The sequence below is a fragment of the Dermacentor andersoni genome, chromosome 3 (genome assembly GCF_023375885.2).
Source record: "Dermacentor andersoni chromosome 3, qqDerAnde1_hic_scaffold, whole genome shotgun sequence".
Lineage (NCBI taxonomy): Eukaryota > Metazoa > Arthropoda > Arachnida > Ixodida > Ixodidae > Dermacentor > Dermacentor andersoni.
Window position 1 is genome coordinate 57,494,573 of NC_092816.1, and position 22,179 is coordinate 57,516,751.

At 53.6% G+C, this 22,179-nt stretch overlaps 1 protein-coding gene across 1 annotated transcript in view; it reads left to right on the plus strand.

Annotated features, from left to right (window-relative positions):
- Window positions 1-2,509: 2,509 nt before the first annotated feature.
- The window catches only part of Snoo (Sno oncogene), a 179,727-nt gene continuing 160,057 nt past the window's right edge, over window positions 2,510-22,179 (plus strand). Inside the window, exon 1 of the mRNA XM_050195456.3 lies at window positions 2,510-4,216. Coding sequence (XP_050051413.1) covers window positions 3,275-4,216 — 942 coding nt within the window. The 5' untranslated portion in view covers window positions 2,510-3,274. The remainder of the gene's footprint in view (window positions 4,217-22,179) is intronic.

Consider the following 22,179-nt stretch of genomic DNA (forward strand, 5'->3'; position numbering starts at 1 on the left):
GTAGGTCTTTAACTATTTACTTAAGGAGCGTGCTCTAACTGCATACTTCGTGTTTGTCTGTCTGAGTAGCAACGTTTATAGAACGCTCGAACTCAGAACACTTTCTGTGAACACAATTCAAGCCACGTGCGATCGGTAGCTGGAATTGTATCGCCCTAATAGCGTTGCATTGTAATCATGGCTCGCAAAGTTCCTATATTCGTTTGCTGAAACAATTTATTTTCTGATCATGAAATTGCAGTCAGTGAATACATAAAACATTAATTTTCGCTAAATGTTCATGCCTATGGTACCAGTCGCGAAAGATACGAACGCGAAGTGTACGTTAAAATGCGACGATGTTCTACTTAATGTGTTTCCTGTCGAAAAACGTCAGTAGTTGAAACTGTTAGCTGTCACAGCACAATGCATTTCGCAGTGCAGGCGTTGAGTGCTTATTTCTTGAAGCTGGCACAGGGTGCAATATTTCTAGCAGACAGTTGTTTATTTTATTTATTTAAACATGCTGCAAGCCCTTTTCGGGCCTTTGCAGGAGTGTTTACAAGGATGATTGTGTTCTGAGTACTGGCTGGCTTCCATTCTGCAACTACAATATTGTCGCTAAAGGCATTAATTAGAAGATAATAAGCAAAATATCGCTAGTTCACGATCATATCGGAGGCTGTTGTGGTTAATTTTGACGGCTGCGGATGATACCAGTAAAGTATCCATTTTGCATCAAATAGCCCTCCCCTCTTTACATTTTTAATAATGCATACTCCCGCAAAAATGCACAAGCGAGAACAAACACATAAGCTCGCTCAACATATGCGGAGCTGGAGGCTTTAGTTCGAATAAATTATCACGACATGGCCAGAACTGTATCCAAAATCGGAGATTCGCCTTGAGTGAATAGAACTAGAGTCTGAAAGCTTGGTAGTCGTTGCATAAACGTCCCAATTAGTTGTACGCACCGAACGGTTCTGCGAGTGTAGTTTACTTGCAAAACATTTTGCGATGTATGGAGACAGTACGTAAAGCTTTCACAAGTAGTTTATCCTTTATGCAAAACGATGCGCCTTTCATACTATAGTTTCATAAGTACGAGCTTGCACAACCGAGGCCGCAAGGCCACGCACCCCATTAGTTGCAATGTTCCTATTTCGGTGGCGTCAACAGAGTACTGCGCGGATGTAGGGTACACTGAGGTATTTCTGCTAGTGTTTCTGGGTTCGACATCATCTCAATTAAAAAAAAAATAGCTTATTAAGGGTGAAGGGAGAAGTACAAGAAAACGACACAGCGGCCCTCGGGCGCTTTCCTCTGTGTTTCAGCAAACCGACCGGTTCAGTGCGACAGTGCTCTCGACTTGAGCAGTTCACTGCCTCGCAGCGGCAGCCTTACGCAGCTCCGCACACTGCCAGCCTTGGGGATTTCCCCAAAGTCTATTCGTCTCGGCCGTTTCCGGTTCCCCCCGGGAGGCCATTAATTCTGTTCCTCGCGCGACTACTGTCGACCCGGGACGGTGACGTGCTTTGCCGCGCACTGCAGCGCTTCGCGCGCTCCGGTCTTCCTCACCCCTTCTGCTTCCTCTCGCCCCCTCCGCAGCAGACAGCCAAGAAGATACCGCACGGTCTCGCGAGCGCGCGTCCGAAAACGAGCGCCAGGCAGCCAGCGACGAACGAAAGCTTCCGGGAGCGTGGCAGGAAAGACGAGAGAAGGTGCGCGCGCGCGCGCGCTGCATAAAAACAGCGTCTGGAAAAGCGCTGGCCAGCCAGAGGCCACGGCGGCGGCTAGCTAGCCAGGAAGAGGAATAGCGATAAAAAGACAGCGGCGGGCGCGAGGAGGTCTTCGCCATCGTCGTCGTAGCAGTCGCAACTGGCGGAGAAGGGTGCGCCGGCAGATGCGGCCGCCGCGCGAGCGCTAGGGAACTGCTGCATAGCGAGCGCCGGCGGCTGTGGCGGGGAGGGGGCTGCGGCAGGGGGGAACGCAGGCGGGGCCGCTCTTGAAGGTCGTACGTCTGTACGTCTGTCTAGGCAGGCGAGAGAGGAAGCGGCGCAAGCGAGCGCGGCGGCGGCGCGCCGATGGTGACGTCGAGACCCCACGTGACCGTGACGCATATCTGCTGCGCTGGGCCTGCTCGCTTTGGCAGCCAGACAAAACACGGCAGCGCAGTCTGGCGTCTGTGCGCCGCCGCCGCCGCCGACTGGGAGAGGGAAAGGACACGTAGAGAGCCACTGCCGCAAGCGGGCCGAAGAGGAGGGTGGGCTGCGGCAAATAAACACCAAAGGAAAGCCAACGAACAATCTGGAGGGGACGGAGGGGGTGTCGAGGACTCGAGGGAACAGCCGCCTCTTTCCTCCATCGCAGCCGCCGCTGCCGCGCGGATGGCGTGAACGGGTCTTGTGTTTGGCTTTTGCGTTTTCACCGCGCGCACCGAGTTCCCTCTGTTTTTCTTCATATTTTTTTTTTGCAGAGTTTCGCTTTGCCTGGGTGTTTTCTCTGACGTAGAACTCCCCCCCCCCCCCCCCCCCGTTCTTTACAACGTCCTCCTCTTGCGCGGTGCCATCGTTGCTGCTTGTATATTCACGTTGCGCGCGGCTGCTGCTGCCGTCGGCTGGTGGCGCGGCGGCTGCTGCTCGTCGGACCTCCTCTACCTCCTCTCGAAAAGGGCTGCCGCCGCCGTCTGCTAGGCGACGTAAACAAGAACTGCTGCTGCAACACGGCCGGCAGGCACCCATTCGTGCGCCTGCGGTCGACTCTCGCCGAACGCGTCGGCCACGGATATACTGGAACCTTCTGCGCACATGGAATCATTTCCTTGTGGATATACTGCGACAGTAAGTGTGAAACGAACTTTCTGACCATCGGATTTCGCTAGTGCGGCGGCTGACCGACCGCACGACTTCCACGTTCGCCTTCTGCATTGTTGCACCGCTGTGGAAAGTGCATCAGCGTTGAGACCGCTAGAATTGTGTAGAGTGATTCTTCGACGTTTTTCGTCCACGGATACTGGCCAGGATATATTGCCTTTATAACGAAGCAATTTGCGTTGCAATATTGCCACAAACAAATAGGTTGTGGCAGCAGCCGACCGGAGACGGCGCGTGCGGAAGGGGCTGCGCGCGCCCGACAGAAGAGCCGGACGCCCCGACTGCAGCGCTCTCCCCGGAGGTGGCGGCGGGGCCTGAAAGCAGCCTTCGGCGCAGCAGACGGACAGCGATGATCGTGGCGGTGGTGCGTGTGCGAGCTGCTGCTGCCGCCGCCGTTGCGCGGCCCGAACTGCCGGCGCTGGATGCGGGCTCTCCATGACCGCCGCGGCGGCGCCGGAGGTGCTGCGGCCATGGCCTCGTCGACGACGACCACCACCGCACAGACGTCGGCGCCCCCGGCCAGCGGGGGCGGCGGCGGCGGCGGTTGCACCCCGCACCTGAAGCGAGTGCTCAAGAGCTACCAGGCGTCGGCCGTGTCGAGCCTGCAGGGACCGCCCGCGCTCATGGCGGCCTCAGCCGCCGCCGATCCGGGCGGCCTCGCCGACGAAGACGAGCCGCTCGAGGCGCCCGCTCTGCCGGCGATCCAACAACCACCGCTGCTCACGCCGCCCGACCAGGCGCAGGGCAGCGAGCGCGACGAGACGCAGCTCGAGTGGAACACAATCTCCTGCTTCACCGTGGGCGGCGAGCAGCGGCTCTGCCTGCCGCAGATCCTCAATACGGTGCTCACGGACCTATCGCTGCCTCAGATCAACAGTGTGTGCGACGACCTGCACATCTTCTGCCTGCGATGCAATCCCGAACAGCTGGACGTGCTCAAGCGGGCCGGCGTGATCCCTACGAGCGCGCCGAGCTGCGGCCTCATCACCAAGTCGGACGCCGAGCGACTGTGCGCGGCGCTGCTTCACGCCGGTACGCCGGCGCCCGCGGATTTGAACAACCCGGGACCCATGGTGGTAGTGCCCGTGTACCACGAGTGCTTCGGCGGCGCCTCCGGTGTGCTGTGGCTGGAGGCGGCCATGGTGCGGTGCGGCGACTGCGGCCTGCTCTACTCGCCGCGCCGCTTTGTGTGTCACGGCCACGGGTCGCGCGAGAGGCGCACCTGCCACTGGGGCTTCGACTCCGGTCGCTGGCGGAACTACCTGCTCCTGGACGACCGCGAGCCGCTGGAGGACGCCGACGCCATGCGCGCGCTGCTGCGACAGTTCAAGGACAAGTTCCCCGACGCCGCCAAGCGGAAACAGGCGAGTCTCGCTTCCGCACGCCTTCTTCCGCTGTGTAGGTGGTGGCCCCCGGGCCGCGATATCAAACTTCGCAGTGTGATGCGACCTGCGTTAATTACGGCGCCTTCGCCAGTAGCACCTCGTCAAGTAGCCGAACCAGCACGCGCTACGCGCGCGGCGCGTCCCCGGCCCTTGTCCGGCGAATCCCTGCCACGCTGATTTCAAACGCAACTAGTGGTTCATGTGTGTGTGTGTGTGTGTTATAGCCGCTTCAGGTGTAGTGTGGCTGCTGCCGTCGCTAAACCATTTCGTTGCAATATCACACATAACTAGTTCGATCTTATGGAACGAGAGAGTCCCGCGAACAAAGGCAGCGACGTTCACTTTCACGTCCGGCTGTCGTGCGTAGTCGGCACCTTTGCCGAACGTCGAAAGGGAGGAATAAGGGAGAGAAATTACGTTGCATGCAGAACGGGCTGTCGGGTTCTCCTTGTTTTAGTGCAGATTTGTCACTGTTTTTGGCATAGAAGCGTCGCGTCGCCCTGCCTTGAGGAACGACGAGCTTTCATGATACCGGATCGGCGTGGCGTTCGCGAGTGGACGCATTGACGGCCAGATCAAACGCATTGCCGTGTTGGGGGGCCAGAAATGGCAGCGCGCACCACGGCGGCTGGTCTACCGCGAAGATGGAGCCTGCCTGTTTCGGAACTCGCCGGCTCTATCGCCAAACCCCTGCGCGGATGCGACCGACACGATCGTCCTGCGATCGTTCTCCCATCTCCCCCGAAGCCGATGGGAAACGGACACTATGCATAGTTCACGTTCGAGATAGTACGATTCGCACTTCTTTTTAGCTGCCGACAGAAGTCATGCACGCCATTTACTGATGCGTGTCGCGCCAGCGCGGAAGGTAGCGCGCGCGCGCCGCGACGGTTAAGCTAAGCCTCCCCCCCTCCCTATTGCCGTTCCGTCTCCCTCTTCGCAATGTAGATGCGGCGAGGGAGGAGCGCGCCCGAAGGCCACAGGAACGACCTTGGCGCGTTTAGACGCTGCGGTACCTCGATTCTCGGGTCTTCTGGCCCCCATAGCGCGAGGCTCGCGTAGCAGAAGTAGCGGAACCGTTTAGCTGTCGTCTGCTGTTCTCGTGTAGCACATTGTAGTGCGCGAAAGCGGAGGTACGCGGCGCGCTGGCAAAGGCGCAGGCGAGGGGGAGGGGACGGCGGAAGGAGTTGCCCTGTGGCGGGAGGGGAGGCTGGCTTCGAACAGGGAGGGCTCTCCGCCGTCAGTGCAGACTCGGTGCCAGTGCTGTGGCAGCTTTGCGCATTTATCGATCCCTCGTCCGGGCTCTGCTGCCTGCCGCGTCGGCGACACAAGGCGGCAGCCACCTCCAACACTGCGGTGCTGGACTGGAGAGCAGACGTAGTAGAACGAGACGGGCGTGTAAGGCGAGGACGGGTGCAGAAGGGATACACGTATAGTGATTCTGTTCCGATGATATTCCTTTTCGCTCTATGTCAGTGGACCCATGCGGCGCCCAGGGTTATCGCTGGTATCGGCCGGCCGTGCGAAGTGAATAATGAAAAAAAGAAAAGAATAGCATCTAGTGAAAGGAAACCTTACATAATTTTCGGAGGAGCTTGGCCCGAGTAGCACGCTCATGTTTCTTGAACACTCTCATAAGTGCGCAATTGTGGGCTCTTGTCCGTGCCTCATCGTCAGTTCATGGATTTGAGCATTGGCGCTGTTTGTTTGTTTCTCCTATGTGATGCGAAGAATAAGAGAAGTTCGCGTTCCTAACCCTTATAACTGGGTGATTTGTTGTTGGCGGCATTAAATATTTTGCTTAAATCACCCTCACTGTATATTGGGCCATGAGCGCATTTCTTTCTTTTCTATATGATGCGAGATACGATGGATCGTGGGGGAATCGTCGCCGCTGCTGCTGCTGCCTCGGCGAACTTTGCCGTGCTTTGGGGGCTTACGAATGGGTTAGCGTCGTCTAAACTGTCATTTCGGTCGCGAAGCGGTGTGCGCTGTTTTACTACGGGGCCGGCCACTTTCCATCTCACTGCCTGACACCCCCCTCCTCCTTCTCCCGTCTGTCGCGTCCGCTGCCACCCGTACCTTTCTTTAAGCCAGAACACCCGGTGCTTGTAAATGCCCCGCGACAACCACCGCCCTCGTTTCGACGGTCTCCTCGACGCCGACGTTCTGGAGACTGCAAACGACCTCTTACCCCGCTCTCCGCTGAAAACGACCTCTTCCTCTCCTCCTAACGGAGGCGCGACCTCGTTCCCCTGCGCACGAGTTGTTCTATACTAGTTTGGAATTGCGAGCGCTTTCGCGCAGGGATCGGCGTCATCGTCGTTTGCGCGGGAAAGCTAATTTGCATTTTCGGACACGCGTAGAGGACGAGATGGTTCTCTAACTGCCCCTCGCGTTACGCCCGTACTCCACCCTGCATGTTGTGGAGAGCATTTGACGCCCGCTCGCCGGCTGTTCCGTAGAAAAAAAAAATAATAATAAAGAAGGAAATGGGCGGTAATAGTCGTCGCTCCCGATTACTTATGCACGAAACACGGTGCGCGTACGCATTTCGAGCTCGAAAGTGATGCCGGGAGGCCGATCATGATGTGGGCGTAGACGTGTTGCTTGTCGCTCGTAAACGAGTCGCAACCGTTGTTAATGTGTTGTGGACGGTGAATGACTACAGGACCCTGTAGTTTGACGTTGTTGTTGCTGTCCTTTCATTCCACGAACTGGACGCCAGCCGGTCGAGTCGAGTTGACCGCCGCGCTTGAGTGCATTTTGCCGAGTGGTTTGTTTGGATGAGTAAAACCCACCCCTTGCTGGGGTGGTTTTACGCTCGCTCGCTCGACCCGACGTACTAGCGTTTCACGGACCCGACGAGCGGTTTTCATATAGAATAGCCGTCTCCGTCGAATCGCCTTTGTACGGTCCACGTAAACGTAGCTACTGTGCGGAATTGGCAAATAAATGTGGGTGTATAGAGACCAGGTTATAACAGAAATGTTATTTGCAAAGCTTGAGCGACACTGAAAGGTAAACAACGTGAGAAAGGATACACTGCATGCTATGTACTGCGATCTGAAAAATCGGTCGGGGAACGTCAGTTGAAGATTGTGAAAAAAAAAAAAACGGAAAGATGGAAAACGAAACTTCGAAGATACAGGGAAAAAGTTGCCGTCTGTGTGAAACGAAGCTTTCGTGAAGCGTGTAATTAAATGCTATAAACCTATTAATCTTCTGCAGTGCGTTCTATAGCAGTTATGTGTCTGACCTTCAAGAGAGCAAGGTGGATATATAAAGATTTTCAAGAAAGGAAGACGTGGAGACCCACAGCACGTGACCGCGGGCTGCAGAACACCACCTCTCACACAAGCTTTCTTATCTAGGAGGTCGTGATTAGACCATCTCCGAGATCCGCCTATGCTTTGCACGTAAGCCGATTCGTTATATGAGTGCTGTCACGTGTGTGACAATCCGGCATGGCAGCAGCAGCAGCTACGGTAAGGAGAGCTCGTGAAGATGCCACTTGGAAAAGCTCCTATTTCAAATCAAATGTGACGGGGCAATCGGCAGCAACGAATAAAGAAACTTCAGCAAAGAGGGTGGACGTCGCGACGGCAACTGGTTGAGACTTGCGCGGTCTTCTTCTCCGAGGACTTACAGCGTAAGCTGAATAAATGATGCATTTGGAAATCTTTGCGAGAACCCTTTCAGGGGTTATCGCTCTTTTAGCAGCTGGTGCTGTTCTTGTTGGACTCGTATTAAGAAAGAGTTTTGCCAATGACCTGGTAAACGTTCACAAAATCAAACACAAGCAACACGCTGGGCGACACTTGTCTGAACAAAACGAATGAGAGAGAGAGAAAAAAAATAAAGCCACAGGTGAATGTCTGCGAGTGCCTTGAGGAAAAGGTGACATCCCGCGGGACGCGCTAACATTCTTCTTTCTTTCTCTCTCTTTTTTTTGTTCATAGCTATAGAGATCGTGTAAGCAACGCGTAAAACGTGGTTTTATTTTCTCCTCGAAGCGCCGCCGGTGTTGGTTAGGACAACGATCGCACGTTATTCGGTCTTTGCGTGCTCGCCGGCCGGGCTCGGAAAATTTCGAAACCCGGCTTACAAACAGCTGCGCCGTCCTTCATTCTCGGAACGGCACCGTGGAAAGCAGGGTACACGTACACGAGACGACGCGGAGCATACAGCTCTCGCCTGTTCGTCGTCTCAGTTTTATTTTCATTATTATTATTATTTTTTCTTTTACGGCGGGTAACGGTTAGTGTTTCCGTCCAACGAGATCCGTAAGGACGCACGTTAGGGCGACGTATTGATGCCGCTGTAGCAGCCAAAAAGAGGGCAACAGGTAATGAAGATAAGAAAAAAAGAAATTAGCGGGGTTTATTAAATTAAAATGTAGAATATATATATATATATATATATCGCATGATTAGAGAATGAAAGCCAGAGACACCTCATCGCTGGCGGTAGCGGAACCGTATCTGCTCAGCCAGTTATATATATCTCTCTCGTGAAAGTATACCCCGACATGATGCAAATTAAGTTTCTCGCTCAGACCATTTCACTCCCTTCTGCTGACCATCGAGTAGGGTAGCAAGCCGCAAATGCGCCTCGTTAGACCCCCCCCATCTCACCGTCGTCTTCGTCCTTTTTGTAACCTGTAAGGAGAGTCACCTTCAGCTACCGCTCGTTTTCTGCGACGAGGCCGACACCCGCGTGTTGTGTTCTCCTTCTCGGTGTCTCGTCACCCGCCGTATCCGTCGTCGTTCACTGCGATTTTCCAGAGCCGACGAGCTCGCCGACGAGTCGCTATGCGATGTCCTCGTTGCCGCCGCCGCTCCGCGACGTCGGCACGTTCCGAGAACACCCGAGTCGCGCAAATATTCCCCCCCCCTGACTCGCCCCCCCCCCCCACCCCCCACAGCCCCACTGCGACTAATTTAGCCTCGGGAACCTTTCGACACATCCTGTCTGCTCTTCAACGCTACCCTCCCTCCCCACCCCGTGTTGGGTCGCCGCCGCGCTATAGCACTGTGTCACAGTGTTACCGGCACTAATTTCCCGCGGCGACGGCTTGTCTTCTTTTTTTAACACCTTTCTTCGAAGCGGCTCCTCGACGACGCGCAGAGACTGAAGTTCGGCAGCGGGGGAGCGGTGTGTGTCATGCGCTCCCCATGCCCATTCCCGTGCGCCATGCGGCGGTACCTTCGACGGGTCGCGAACCCCGACCTCCCCCCCTTCGCCCGCTGTCTTGACCTGCCTGCCCTCGCCTCTCCGTACCTGTTTCTACAACCCGTTTCTCTGGTGCAGGGTAGTGTACCAAACCGGTCGCCGGTCTATTCACCCTCCCCTGCCTTTGTATGGTGACCGCACCCGATTTTCCAGTGGGTGGCCACTGTTTGTGTCCAAGCAGGCTATAGACTAAATGCTACATATATAAAAAGAATGCAATAAAATAACAGAACGATAGCATTGCGAGGTAAATAATGACCAAACTTTCTATTTCCCCCTTAATTATTATGAATTTCGCCTGCAAGTTGATGACGTTGTTGGGACGTCGCAAATTTGGGCTCATTTTCAAACCATTGCTTTTGTTTCGTTAGGCGTTACTTCTTCAGTGACAGTAAGAAGACACGTAGGTTAACTTGCTGTGGGCACTTTGCGTATTATGATGCGTGTGAGTATTTAGGTACAAACAGAGGTTAGTAATGGAATGACGGGGAAGCGAGGAAAGGCAAGAGGTTAACCAGACGGCCGTCCGGTTAGCTACCCTGCACGGGAAAGGGGATTGAAAGAAAGAACGAAAAGACTGAAGGAGAGAGAGAGAGAGGTATCACACCGCCGTACAGCAGACAGTGCATCTGTAAGCGTATCCTCTGGTCCATAACTCTCTAGCTCTTTGGCGCAGAATTTTCGGAGGACGACGAAAAACAAGAGTACTATAGCTGCATACAGAATAAATACCCGGAGAAACACACACAAAACAACAAGAATAAGTAGGAAAGTTAGCGCTTGTGCTTTTCGTATTGTGTTTCGTCGTTGCTCAAAAATATCGCGCTATATGATCTAACAGAGTCCTAGAGTACAAACTATATCCTCTCTCTGGTCCATCAGAGTATGCGTAGCTTTCTTGGCCGATGATGTGCGTGACCAGGCAATGCGCCCAATATATTTGCCCTCGCCAAGGATCGACCGCACGGCGTCCGAGCGTGCTCCTATAGGCTTGGTCAAAGAGAAGGGTAGAAAATGAGCTTGTTCGTTGCGCATTGAAACTTTTTGGAAGAGCGCTGGACGACGGCACAAGAAAAGACAACAGGTGTGCGCAACTCCCGAGAGAGTTAGTTGGTGCCGTGCGCAGCCTACCCCTCTTCAAAGGGGTAAACGGGTAAGCATCTTATCGTCATTCGCCACCATCGCAGTCTTCATCATCCTCATCGTCCTCTATCTCTGGCTTATCTTTAATATTTCTACAAAGCGCCCCGTCCCCCCCTAACGTGACGTACTCGAGCAGCGGGGCCGTTCTATAGGAGAGAAAGGCGTCGTGAATGCAGTGCAGAGAGAGAGAGAGAGAGTCATGTATGCGGGGCTCCATTTGGCCACTCGCTGACTCGCTGACGTTCGGCCTTGCCATCGCCGTTGCCAGTTGGCACTGGCCGCCTAGGCGAGCACATTCGCGCGTTCGGGACGGGGGGAGAGAGAGAGAGAAGGGAGAGATATAGCTGTAAGCCGCCGGCCGGAGACTCCCTGTCGCCACTGGCAGTGGCAGGCAGTCGGTGGTGCATTGTGGCGTGGTTGCACGCACTGTGTCCTTCCACTCCCCTCACCCCCCACCCCCCCCCCCCCCCCACCCCCCGCATTCGTCTCGAGATTTGATTTTCTTCCAGGAGCCTTTCGGGGGTTTCGCACGCTAAAGAAAGAAAGTAAGGAGGGTTCTGGCGGGCGGCCTAGCGGGATTACCGGATCGCGCACGAAGGTCGCCGCGGAGTATGCAGCAGCAGCAGTGGGGCAATTCGTTTCGCGCGCGGCATTAGCAGACAGTGCGGCGCTGGCCGCAGCGGACGCTGGTCTAGAAAGAGAGAGAGAGATAGGAAGGGGCGTTTCCCGTGTCCTTCGCGCTCCAAGGAGCTAGCTGGCCCGCATCGGTATAAGGAAAAGGGTGTCCTGGGAGAGTCCCGTGCGGGCTTGTGGGCCTGGCGAAGGCGAACAGCAGCGTTCGGCGCTTCTCGCGGGCGACCGCAGCGGAACGCTGTGTGCGAAACGCTAGCGATGTTCCCGAGAACTCGCGATGCATTGGTTTCCATTTTCTCGCGATTCGGGGAAATAGAAAGGTTAGTTCGTCGCAGTAAGCTGCAAGGCTCCTTGGGGATCATTTCATTAATAGGCGATCGTTACCTCGACTGTATACACCGCCTTGACCTCGAGTTTCTTTTTTTTTTTCACGTTTATCGGAGCACTGGCACGACGTTCTCGAATTGTCACTTTCTTTTCACGCTAAATTAATGACTAAACCCCCAGAAAAGAAAAAAAGAGATATCTGCGGCAGACATCGGCGATTATTGTATATGTATGGGAATGGCCGAACACTTCTAGAAAGCTATTCGTTTTGTTATAGAAAGAATGTTTAGGTAGCGTTCGTTGTTTCATTCCGTGATCTTGTGGAGGACAGGTGCCCGGTGGCGTTTATTCTTCAGTGATTCTCCGATAAATTCCGCCGGGTAAACTTCGTACCCAAAGGCGGTGACCCGAGTCGGCCACGCAGTCGTGGATGTCGATGAGGTGAAAGTAAAGTGTGTGTGTGTGCGGGGGGGAGGGTGGAAGTGGAGATGGTGGGCATTCCGATAGTTATGTGCAGTGTTATGGTATCCGCCGCACTTCTGACAAGGTGGTGATTGGGTGGGGTCGTACTCGATCAAAAAAGTCCGCGGAACTAGTGTACGCGCTCTGGTGTCAGTACAGCGCTCGTCTCATTGTAACGATGCGGTCCTTGTTTCACGTGTTCCAAATTCGGGTGCGCAGCCGCAAAACGAGCGAACACTTCCAGCTGAGCGCGGTAGCTCGCGGAGCACCGGCAGTGGTGGGGGGGAGGGTAAACAGGCAGACGCCGCCGACGCGTCTGCCTGCCACGTCGGCGAAACCGGTCGGTGCCGCCGAAGCCTTCGACCGCAGCGGAAGGCGTCGCTGGCCGCCGCCGTCGACTACGCGACGGCTGCGCAGTTGTGCTCGAGACGCGATGACTCAAAAAGGGCTTGAAAAATTGTCGGCGCAAGCGGCACAGCGTTGTGATAAAGATACAGAGAGAGAGAGAGAGATGAAAACAAAAGAAACACTGTATAACGGTTTGGCAGGTGTGTGTGTATCCGCACGCTTTGTGCACGTGTCTACCGCCCCTGTTGTGTTGTCGTTATTTACATTGTCTAGTCCGTTTGTGTTAAACCAACAGAAGTGAAAGCTTAGAATAGCATATATATATATATATATATATATATATATATATATATATATATATATATATATATATATATATATATATATAGTGAACTCGGTTTAAATCACGGATCCAGGACCTCAAGGAGGCGCGCCGTACTGTCAACACAAGTACCACTAAATCGCCACTGACCTGCTACGTCCGACAAGTTATGCAGGTGCCATCGTGTGTGCCAAGAGTAGATGCATGCATATCAGACCCGTCGTGCTCGACTTATCGGCCGCCCTCGTCGTTTTTGTCCCCCTCTCTCCCGCTTCGACGCAGCGATTTCTTCTGCTCCATTGATTGGTTGTATATGCTCTATTCTTATCACACACCGCCTCGGTGCGGTTGGTTGTCGCGATACCGCGGGCGGAGCAGAGCCACTCGTTCCAGCAATGAGGGAAGATCGAAAAGAAGTGGTATCGGAATGTATAATATGTGTGGTTGGCAACCGTTCCGACTGCAGTGGAACAGTCCCGACTTTTGAATAAATGTCCCGAGTCCAGACTTGACCCAGCCGGGACGGTCAATTGTCCGGACTTTTGCTTTTTTTTCCTCCTGAATTGTAATGGTTAACCAACCCCCCCACACACACACCTTTTTTTAAATGCCTGACAGCTCGTTTGCACATTATTCTGTTTCCATTGTCATTAACATAAGGACGATTTTGGCTTCTGTTCTGCTGGTTCTAGTTCGGTTGTGGATCGTAGCCCTTCGCGGTACATGTCTTTATTGGTAGCCGTGTCAGCCAGTCAACTAATGAACCTTTCATCTAAATCACAACATCGTAGGACTAAAAAAAAAAAAAAAAGATTGCGAACATTTCTTACACGCACCGACTGGGCGGATGGATCCCGGCGAGTGGTCGGTCGTCGCTGGCCCTCTTCTCCGACACCCCCGGCACGACTTCGCCCACTCGCGAGTTTCCAACCCTAAATCTCGTCGATGGTTACATTACACCGGCCCCCCTCCCCCCCTCCACGATTAGCAGGACCCTTTTGCTTCTCTAGCCTACACAGCACCAGTAATCACCGTACATTCATTCTTTCGCAGCACTGCACACATTTAGCCGTGCAGTGCTCGGCGCGTTCCGGCGTCGCCCAGTCTGTTCGACACGCGGCACTCTCGCCCTAGACGTGCGGCGAGGCTGGGTCGCTCGCGCGAACCTGTCTTGCCGCAGTTGCACCTGACTGATAGTTAACCGCCGCAACTGGCGCGCTCGGTCGTTTCGAGGGACGCGACCTCGGCGGCGCCGAAAGCGGCGTTTGTCGACCGAGCGGCGCCGGCTTGTCTCGTACGAGCGAGAAAGGATTCGGGCGAGGGCAAACCGGCGGCGGAGAAGGAGGGAGTGATCCCGCGGGGGGGGGGGGGGGGGGGGGCTGCCTGTTACGTTTGCGTTACGTTGCGCCTCGCTCGCGGCGTCGCCTTGCTACGTGTGCCCTTGGGAAGGAAACGGTCGGGAGGAGGGAGAGACTGTGCGGAGAGAGCGAAGGGCTTCGGCGTACAAGGTCGGGCGAAAAGCGTTCGGCTGCGCGCGCTCGGACGTGCTGTGTGTGCGTGCGTTTGTAGTGGGAGCGCCCCCCCCCCCCCCGGTCCCCCCTCGAACGTGGAGGCAGCGTTGTAAACGCATATACGGGTGTAGACGCGCTTATGGGTTCAAGCTGCATTCGCAAGTTGTGGCGCCTCTGGAGCGTAGGAAAACGTCAGCGCGGAGTTTTCGTAAATCGGAAAACAAAATGGAGATACGTCTGCACATGTTGGGCGCGCGGAATTCAAATAACACGAGCGACTGGTCGTTGAGTGAATCGAATCAACAAACGTCCGTAATATGTCGGGGATGATATGTCTTAATCCACGCTTCCTCGGTGCGGTGTAAGACCCTCTCGCTAGAACGCTCCTGTCCGAGCTTACGAAAAGGATGTCAAGCGGTGTCATTATTTATCCAGATGAGAGACAGAGACCCAGAGGGAGGTATGGAGAGAGAGACGCCCACAGTGTTCGGCGAATGACCCGAATCGGGAGCTCTTGACCGGTCTCTGTGACGCACACACGCCTTACCGCAGAATGGGAGGACCGTTATATATAAAGAAAATGACTCCTCCGATAAGTGCCCGCGTCTGTGGGGCCACGTGCGTCGGTTTAATGCCGGTCCGCTTGAATAAACAAAGACGCCAGGCGGGTTCGTCGGCGAGCTCGACCAGAGGACCGTATTCGTAGGAGCGTGCTTACGAGGAGAAACTATTCGCAAGAGTAGATGCCACAGCCAATCGGGACGTCCGGCATATACTGTAAGCGACGGCAGCCGGCCAATGACGGCACTTAGGCACTTGCGAGCGGAATGATTTGTGAATTCGGCCCCTGCTGAAGAAGGAGCTTCCTCCATCGTACGCGTGACGTCGGCCTGCCTTCGCGCGACGCGCACTGAATGGAAAAGTTTCACGGACGGTCTAGGATGTAGCCTGCGAATATATGCTACTTGATGTTATGACTGTCCTAATATGTATCACCCTCGGAAGAGGACATTTAGGGGTAATTTCAAAGAAATAACTAAATACATGGCGCACGCGTGGGTAGTGTACACACGGAAGGACAGACGCCAACTCCCCTCCTCCCAAGACCTGCCCCCCCCCCCCGCACACACACGCAACAATACTCGGATATCTTTAGGGAATCAAGTATCTGTAGACCCCATCAGAAACTGCCAACAAACTCGTCTAGCCGGACGGATTTAGCAGTAGCACACAATGGCTTAGCCGTCCTTTACCTCGCAGCCTGCTCTCGTTTACTGATTGGCTGGCGCGTTCCTCGCAAATGTCGCCATAGGAATTTTGTGTTCCTGTTGACCTTTGTCGCGTTCACTGACTTTCTGCTGAATGTCAGTTGAATGTCACGCACGATTTTTATACACCGCTGACCCGAGTCCCACGTAGCATTCGCCGCACAACTGCAGGGCCATATGGTGAGCCGAAGTATGTAGCTGTTTCGATGGGAGGTTGATAAGGAAAAAAGAAGGGATTTTGGAGAAGGAGGAGGAGGATCGTGATACAGCGCTGCCCGCGCATCGCAGGTATGAACTAAGAGGGTACACGGCGTTTCTGATCACCCAAGGCGAGCAGAGGGTGCAAGCGTGGCACGGCTTTTGGCTTAGCCAGAAATAATGAATGAGCTAATACCTTGAGGCAAGACCGATTACTCTGGCTTTTTTGCCCTGTGAAGTCTTTTTCCTCTCCTTTTCTTTTTCATTGTTTATTCAAGCCTGGAGACCGAACTGAGAAACAAAAGAAGCAAATAATTGAACATCAGCAGGGTCGTCTTGGCACTCCGCGCTGTTCATTACCTGTTTGCCCTCCCGTGCGTGTGTGTTGCGCGAGGCATTAGTTTGCATCATTTACTCCCGAGGCCGGACGCTGCGCGTTGCGCAACATGTTTCGTCTCGAGATCGACGAGGGTATACGCCGGGCTCTGTAACTGTTGCCCTTCGGCGCCCCGGGAGAATGCGGGGCGTCTTTGAGCGCCGTATAGTCCCCATGCGTACTTTTTTTTTTGAAATTGTTATTTGTGTTCGGCCGCGTCACTGTCCTGTGTCGTTTACCCTCATACCGCCCCCCTACACCTGCCGCGGGTGTGCAACAAGCCTGTGCACACCTGGCGCCGCGGGTAGCTGTGAATCTCTTCCTGTAACGTTTCGTTTGTTCGCACAGTGTACACGGCCTCGTGGATGCGTGTGTACAGTGAGGGAGGTCCCATAGGGCAACGGTGTAACGGGATGACCTGTTACCGAAATAAAAAGAAAAAGCTTCGATGGTACGGCGCGGCAGTATACACCATAGTATATCAGACAATCTTACAATAAGAGGAAAGAAAGTTGAACATACGAGTGAAAGAAAATTTCGTGCAACTAAACCAAGGGTATATGCGTATATGCGTGACCGGGGTAGTTGGAGAAGTATGGGAGAGGCCTTTGCCCTGCAGTGGGCATAACCAGGCTGATGATGATGATGATTGCGTACAAGAGCAAGCAGGGAACTCCGATCGATGTCTGCCTTATATAGAACTGAGAACAGCCGCCGCCCCCTCTAGCTTTTCCTAGCCGCGTTTACATGAATGCCACCGCAGTAGCGTGGCGCATTTCTTAACGCGTCGCGTTGACGCGATGCGACAGCGTTGGCCTGCGATTTGCGTTCCGCCAGTGAGTAGCGGAGGGGACACGGCGGCAGTCGACTCTCTCTCTCTCTCTCTCTCGCAGTGCGATACGCCAGCGTTTACGCGCACCCCGCAAAACGAATTAAAGCGCAACTCCGGCGTTTCTTTGACCACATTACGATATCGTCACCTTCAAATGGCATTGACATTCCTGTCACCGGTAGGGTGGTTCAGTTTGCTTAGAAACTCGCCGGTCATTTTGAATAACACCAATAAACGAGGTACCCGAAACCAAATCAGGTATAGCTGCTTCGTGTGATCACGGAGTCGATGACGTCAGATGACACTAGCGTAATGTAAACACGCAGAACGAACGCGTGCTTGCTAAACACACACTACGTGCGGTGCTACGCAAAAAAAAAAAAAAAAAAGAGAGAGAGAGAGAAGTACGTCACCGTGCGAGGCAGCTAATGTGCCCAGGCTCAACGCATTGTGCGGCAACAGGACGAATGAAAGCGCGGGTGTCATCACGTCTTTCAAAGCGATGACTGTCGGCCGTGGTCTCGTAGAAAGAGGAGCCAGCTTTCGTCGTTTCTGGGCGAAGTGGCGGTGTAGCCTCTGACGTCACAAACACAGGGTGGCCAGTAAAATGTCGTACATTCGCGGGCACTTGTCGGGAGCTCGCAAACAATGTTTAAAATTCATTTTCGGGAAAAATGGATGGCTTGCTGTCACATCGTTTGGCTCAGATAACCAGAGTGCGACAGAGAACGTATATTCAAAGTTTGATTGAGCTCAGTGGACACGGAAAACAAATCGCGGGAGTTGCCACTTTTAACCAGCCTCGAACTACCCTCTCCCACCGCATCACTGCGATTCGCCGCTCCTTCATCGCCGCAGAAAACGCTGGCCTCCGAGATCTGCGCTGCTCTAGGCCGCGTAGAAAGTCCGTCGAGTGCACGCGTATGGCAAGTAGGTGACGCAGTGCAAGGCCCCCGCCGTTCGGCGCGGAAAATGCCCAAGGCACGAGTGAGCTGCGTCGGTTTGGACAAAAGGGGCGCTTGACATCGTTCTCACTTTATGTCTCCTCTCCCCTCCTCCCCTCCCTTACCACTCCGCGTGCGAGGAACAAACGCAAGCTCACTGCGGCGCACGCGAAACAGGTTTGTCCATTGAACTCGTCGCGTCGCAGCGTCGGCTGCTGGCCGCTGCTTTTACCGCTGCCGCGATGAATGGACAGGCTTACGCCCCGATAAAGGCGCGCCATGTACGCCTGCACGGGGCTTTCTTTTTAAGCCACGCCTTTTTCGATGGCCCATGCAGGACGCGGAGTGCGCATGCGCCGCAGCACGCGTTCTTGTTGCTCTCCCCGCGAGGGCAAATGTGTAGCGCTAAATGTATGTGTCTGTTACGCACGCACGCACTCAACCCACTACGGCGCCCCTCATAAGCCACTGTGCAGTTCCGAGAGGTCTAACCTCACAGTTTAACCAAGTGTAATTTTTTTTTATTAACCAACTATCGACTAGCCCCGAAGTATAGACGTTGCAGGCTGAGGCCGCTGCGATCTGAACAGTCGTTGTCGCCCGTTGGGTGTTTACTCGTTAAGACATTTGTGCGAGCTTTTTTCTCCTTTTCTGCAGTGTCTTGCGTGTCATGCGCGCGCTGCGCCTATCGCGGCTTCGATTGACTGTTACGTTGCTGGGTTCGCGCAGTTTAGCCGTTCGGCGCGGGGAGTGGCGTTGCTCGCAGGGCGAGCCCCCCCTCACGTTAACGTAATTGTTACATAACGCCTGCTCGCGACAAAACCAAGACTGCGCAAAAGCATGCGTCGATTCTCTCTCTCTCGTATCACTCGAACACACGCGCGTGCGACACGTCATCGAGCAGTGCAAACGCAAGCCAAGACGAGTCAGCTGTACGCCTATTTGCGTGTACAGAATCACACACACTTCTCTCTCTACGTGCACGCAGACACGCAAGCAGGCGTACAGCTGACTCGTCTTGGCTTGCGTTTGCACTGCTCGATGACGTGCCGCACGCGCGTGTGTTCGAGTGATACGAGAGAGAGAGAATCGACGCATGCTTTTGCGCAGTCTTGATTCTTGTCGCGAGCAGGCGTTATGTAACACTTCGTTTCTTTTCTGTCACGTCACTTACGCCGCCGAGCATGGTCGCACTACACCGCTGTTGCACGTGTTGTACGGCGGTGGGACAGAGTTTTTGTTTTCTGCGCGCGCTTTTCGTGACCTCTACTCGCGGACAACTTTCTGCGGCGACGAAGAGAAAGCTTTGCGGGCGCGTGGCTGCTGCTCATGTGTTACGGCGCCAGGTAGCCCGCCTGGCAGCGTTCGACAGTGCTTGCGGTTGCTCGGAACGGACGCCGAATCGACGCAGCTTCCACGTGCGACGGTTTGGCGTTTGCCCCCGACGCCGAAGGGAAAAGCCGCAGAATAAGTGAACACTTACATTCGGTGGTCTGTCTTGTCTTATTTTAACTGTTGCTAACGCGGTGTTTATGCTTTCGCTTCCCCAGCTTAAACTAACGTCGATGAGAACGCGGGACTCTATTCAGAAGCGCTCTCTCACTTGAGCGCGCATTGCCTCCGTAGCTTTCCCCTTTTCATTGCCACGGAAAGTTGTCGGCGGCTGCAGGTTGGCTGTTGCGCAAACGCTGTCAAATTCCGGCCACGTTGCCGAATTCTGTCGCAGTGCTTTCTTTCTTTCTTTTTTTTTTTTTTTTGAGCCATAGGCAAAGAAGTAACGCCGCGAACATAAACATCGAGCGCCGCGGCGTCTATACAGGGTGTCCCAGATAACTTGAGCCACGAATTTAAAAATGAACGGCGCGTCGGAAGCGAACTGCACCGAGCGCATACTATTCGCAATAGCCTATAGTAAACGCAGACATTTTTCTTTTGCTTTCCCTCATAACTCACTAATTAATTGAGTTTATTTACACTCTTTAATTATTGGCTGAGGACCCCGAGAATGACACGCGGATTTGTAGAGCACCTTCAGAAACCACCGATCGAGTTGTTTCCTGTACGATACGCCTCACGTAGTCCTTTTTTCCGGGTCGCAGAGAAAAAAGCCCGCGAAATGTGAAAAAAAAAAAAGCCACGTGACGCGTAGTGGTATTGTGCCGCTCTTCAGCACTCTGCCTTTAGCACTCTCTTGTGCAGGCAGTTCACCTCAGTTTCTGCCCACGGCGCGTATACTGCGTGTCACTACTCCGTCGACTGACGGCGTTGGCCGTGTCGAATTTACTCCTCTCCATGGGCTGTAATGGAGGCCGCAGTTTACTTGTGCTCTCACTTCCTCAGTAGATCTTGCGTTCGCTAAACAGGATCGGCTCCTGTCGGATGACGGCGAAAATGCATGCTGCTGCCCCGAGCGCTGCCGATGAGATAAAGAACGCCCTGCCGCTTCCTGGTCGCCAGTCACGATGCAGCCGACCTTGTTCATCGAACGCACGCTACGATCACCCGAGCGCAGGATCTACTAAGGAAGAGAGCCGGGGCAACAGTCCAACAGGAAGGAAAAGTGAAAATTAACGAATTTAACCGTTGCTTGTGAAAATATTTACGGATCAACATCTTTTTATTTAAAAAGGAAGTAGAGAATGCGCCGTCGGAGGGGGAGAATGATTCCGTGTGTTTTGAATGACGCTTCTATATACAGTTATCAGTCGAGCCGCCTGACGTAGCCACTTCGCTACCCGTGCTTGTGTGGGTGTTTGTCTAACCTTTCACGGTGGCGCAGTACGTCTAGAACCGCAGCGTCCTGATCTCCACGCGGCTGTGCGGGACTGGGGGCCACGCATCGTTACGGAACTTCCCAAGTAACAATACGAGTCGGCTTTGGCACTTTGCAAACGAGGGATCCAAAAGAACCTGTGATGGTTCCGCAAATATATATTTCTCCATAATTCTTACAGAGGCAATTCAAGAAACGCTACTAGAAGTCACATTATTTTACACTTTCGCTTGTTTACTTGTTCTTGGCAGTTGTATTCCAGCGCGGGTCCATTTGATGCGGTAAAGGAGAGGTGTATGGTCCATTTGATGTCAAGTAAAGGAGAGGTGTATCTCGCAGGCGTACATGTGAGGTACGCCGTATTTCATTTCTCTTTTGCCGGTTTACGCGTCTTTATGGCGAGCGGTGGGCATTATTCACATTTGTGCTAGTGCTACAGGTACCCTCCCCCTCCCCCCCCTTCTTATACCCCTGTCACACTGGGAGTTTTAATGTCATTCGAACCGAATGGCATTAGCATTGAATGACATTATTCGGTTGCTACACAGCGATATTTAATGTCATTAGCACCGAATGACTTCGGCAATCGAATGAGTTCGAGAAACTCACTCGGCTTCGCACTCGGAGCGAATGTGTACTCTCAACCCCAGAAACAAAGCAAAACAGGACGCAGTATTTGCAAATTGAAAACCGCACTCGTGTAGAAATAATAAAAGTTTGCGTGTTTTAATGGACTTGTTACTTTAAAGAGACAAAATCTGTGCGGTAGGCTGTCGCAAAATGTTGTTACTCTCCAGCTCAGCAGCGTCTGGCCGCCGCCACTCTGCTCGTCGGCCATAGAACGTCTAATCGCTTCCTCTGATTATTACGCCTTGCTCATAATGCAAAGTACGCAGCAACTAATCGCTTCACTTCCTGCAACTTAGCGTCGTCGTCCAGCGTCGTCGTCCAGCGTCGCCATGTCAGCCAGTTTGTTTGTTTTCAATTTATCGGCTGCTCAGGTGGCTAAGCCTTGTTTTGGCTTATAGTGGCCACATAGTCTGAAATAGAACAACTTGTTTTATACGCATTGCTAAAATATTTTTTTTTTTCAGTGAACTGACGTCCCAAAAATATATTTAAATGTATGGATTGCTTATGCAAGCACTTCATACCTACCTTGTTCTACTTTAGTTGCGACGTTTCTTTCGGAATCATCGCCATTGATATCGCCACCGAATGACATTAATTTTTCGAGTGTAGCACCTCCGGGGGCGAATGACATTCGTTGCACCGAATGCCATTCGATTCGAATGACATTAAAGCTCCCAGTGTGACAGGGGTATTATTTGCATCGCAAATTTACCTTGGGTTCCCCTCCCCCTCCCCTATAAAAAAGAAAGGAAGGCAGGAAGGAAATCAACTTTATTCGAGGTCCTGCAGGCCACGAGAGCTTTGAGGCTCTCCTGGAGTGGGCGTCTCCCACGACGGAACCGGGAGGTTGAGTTTCCTGGCGGCGTCGTGGACCTGCTGGACGGCCCAGAGTTGGGGAGCTAGTTCTTCGCTCCGGATTGCTTCCTCAAACTTGCGC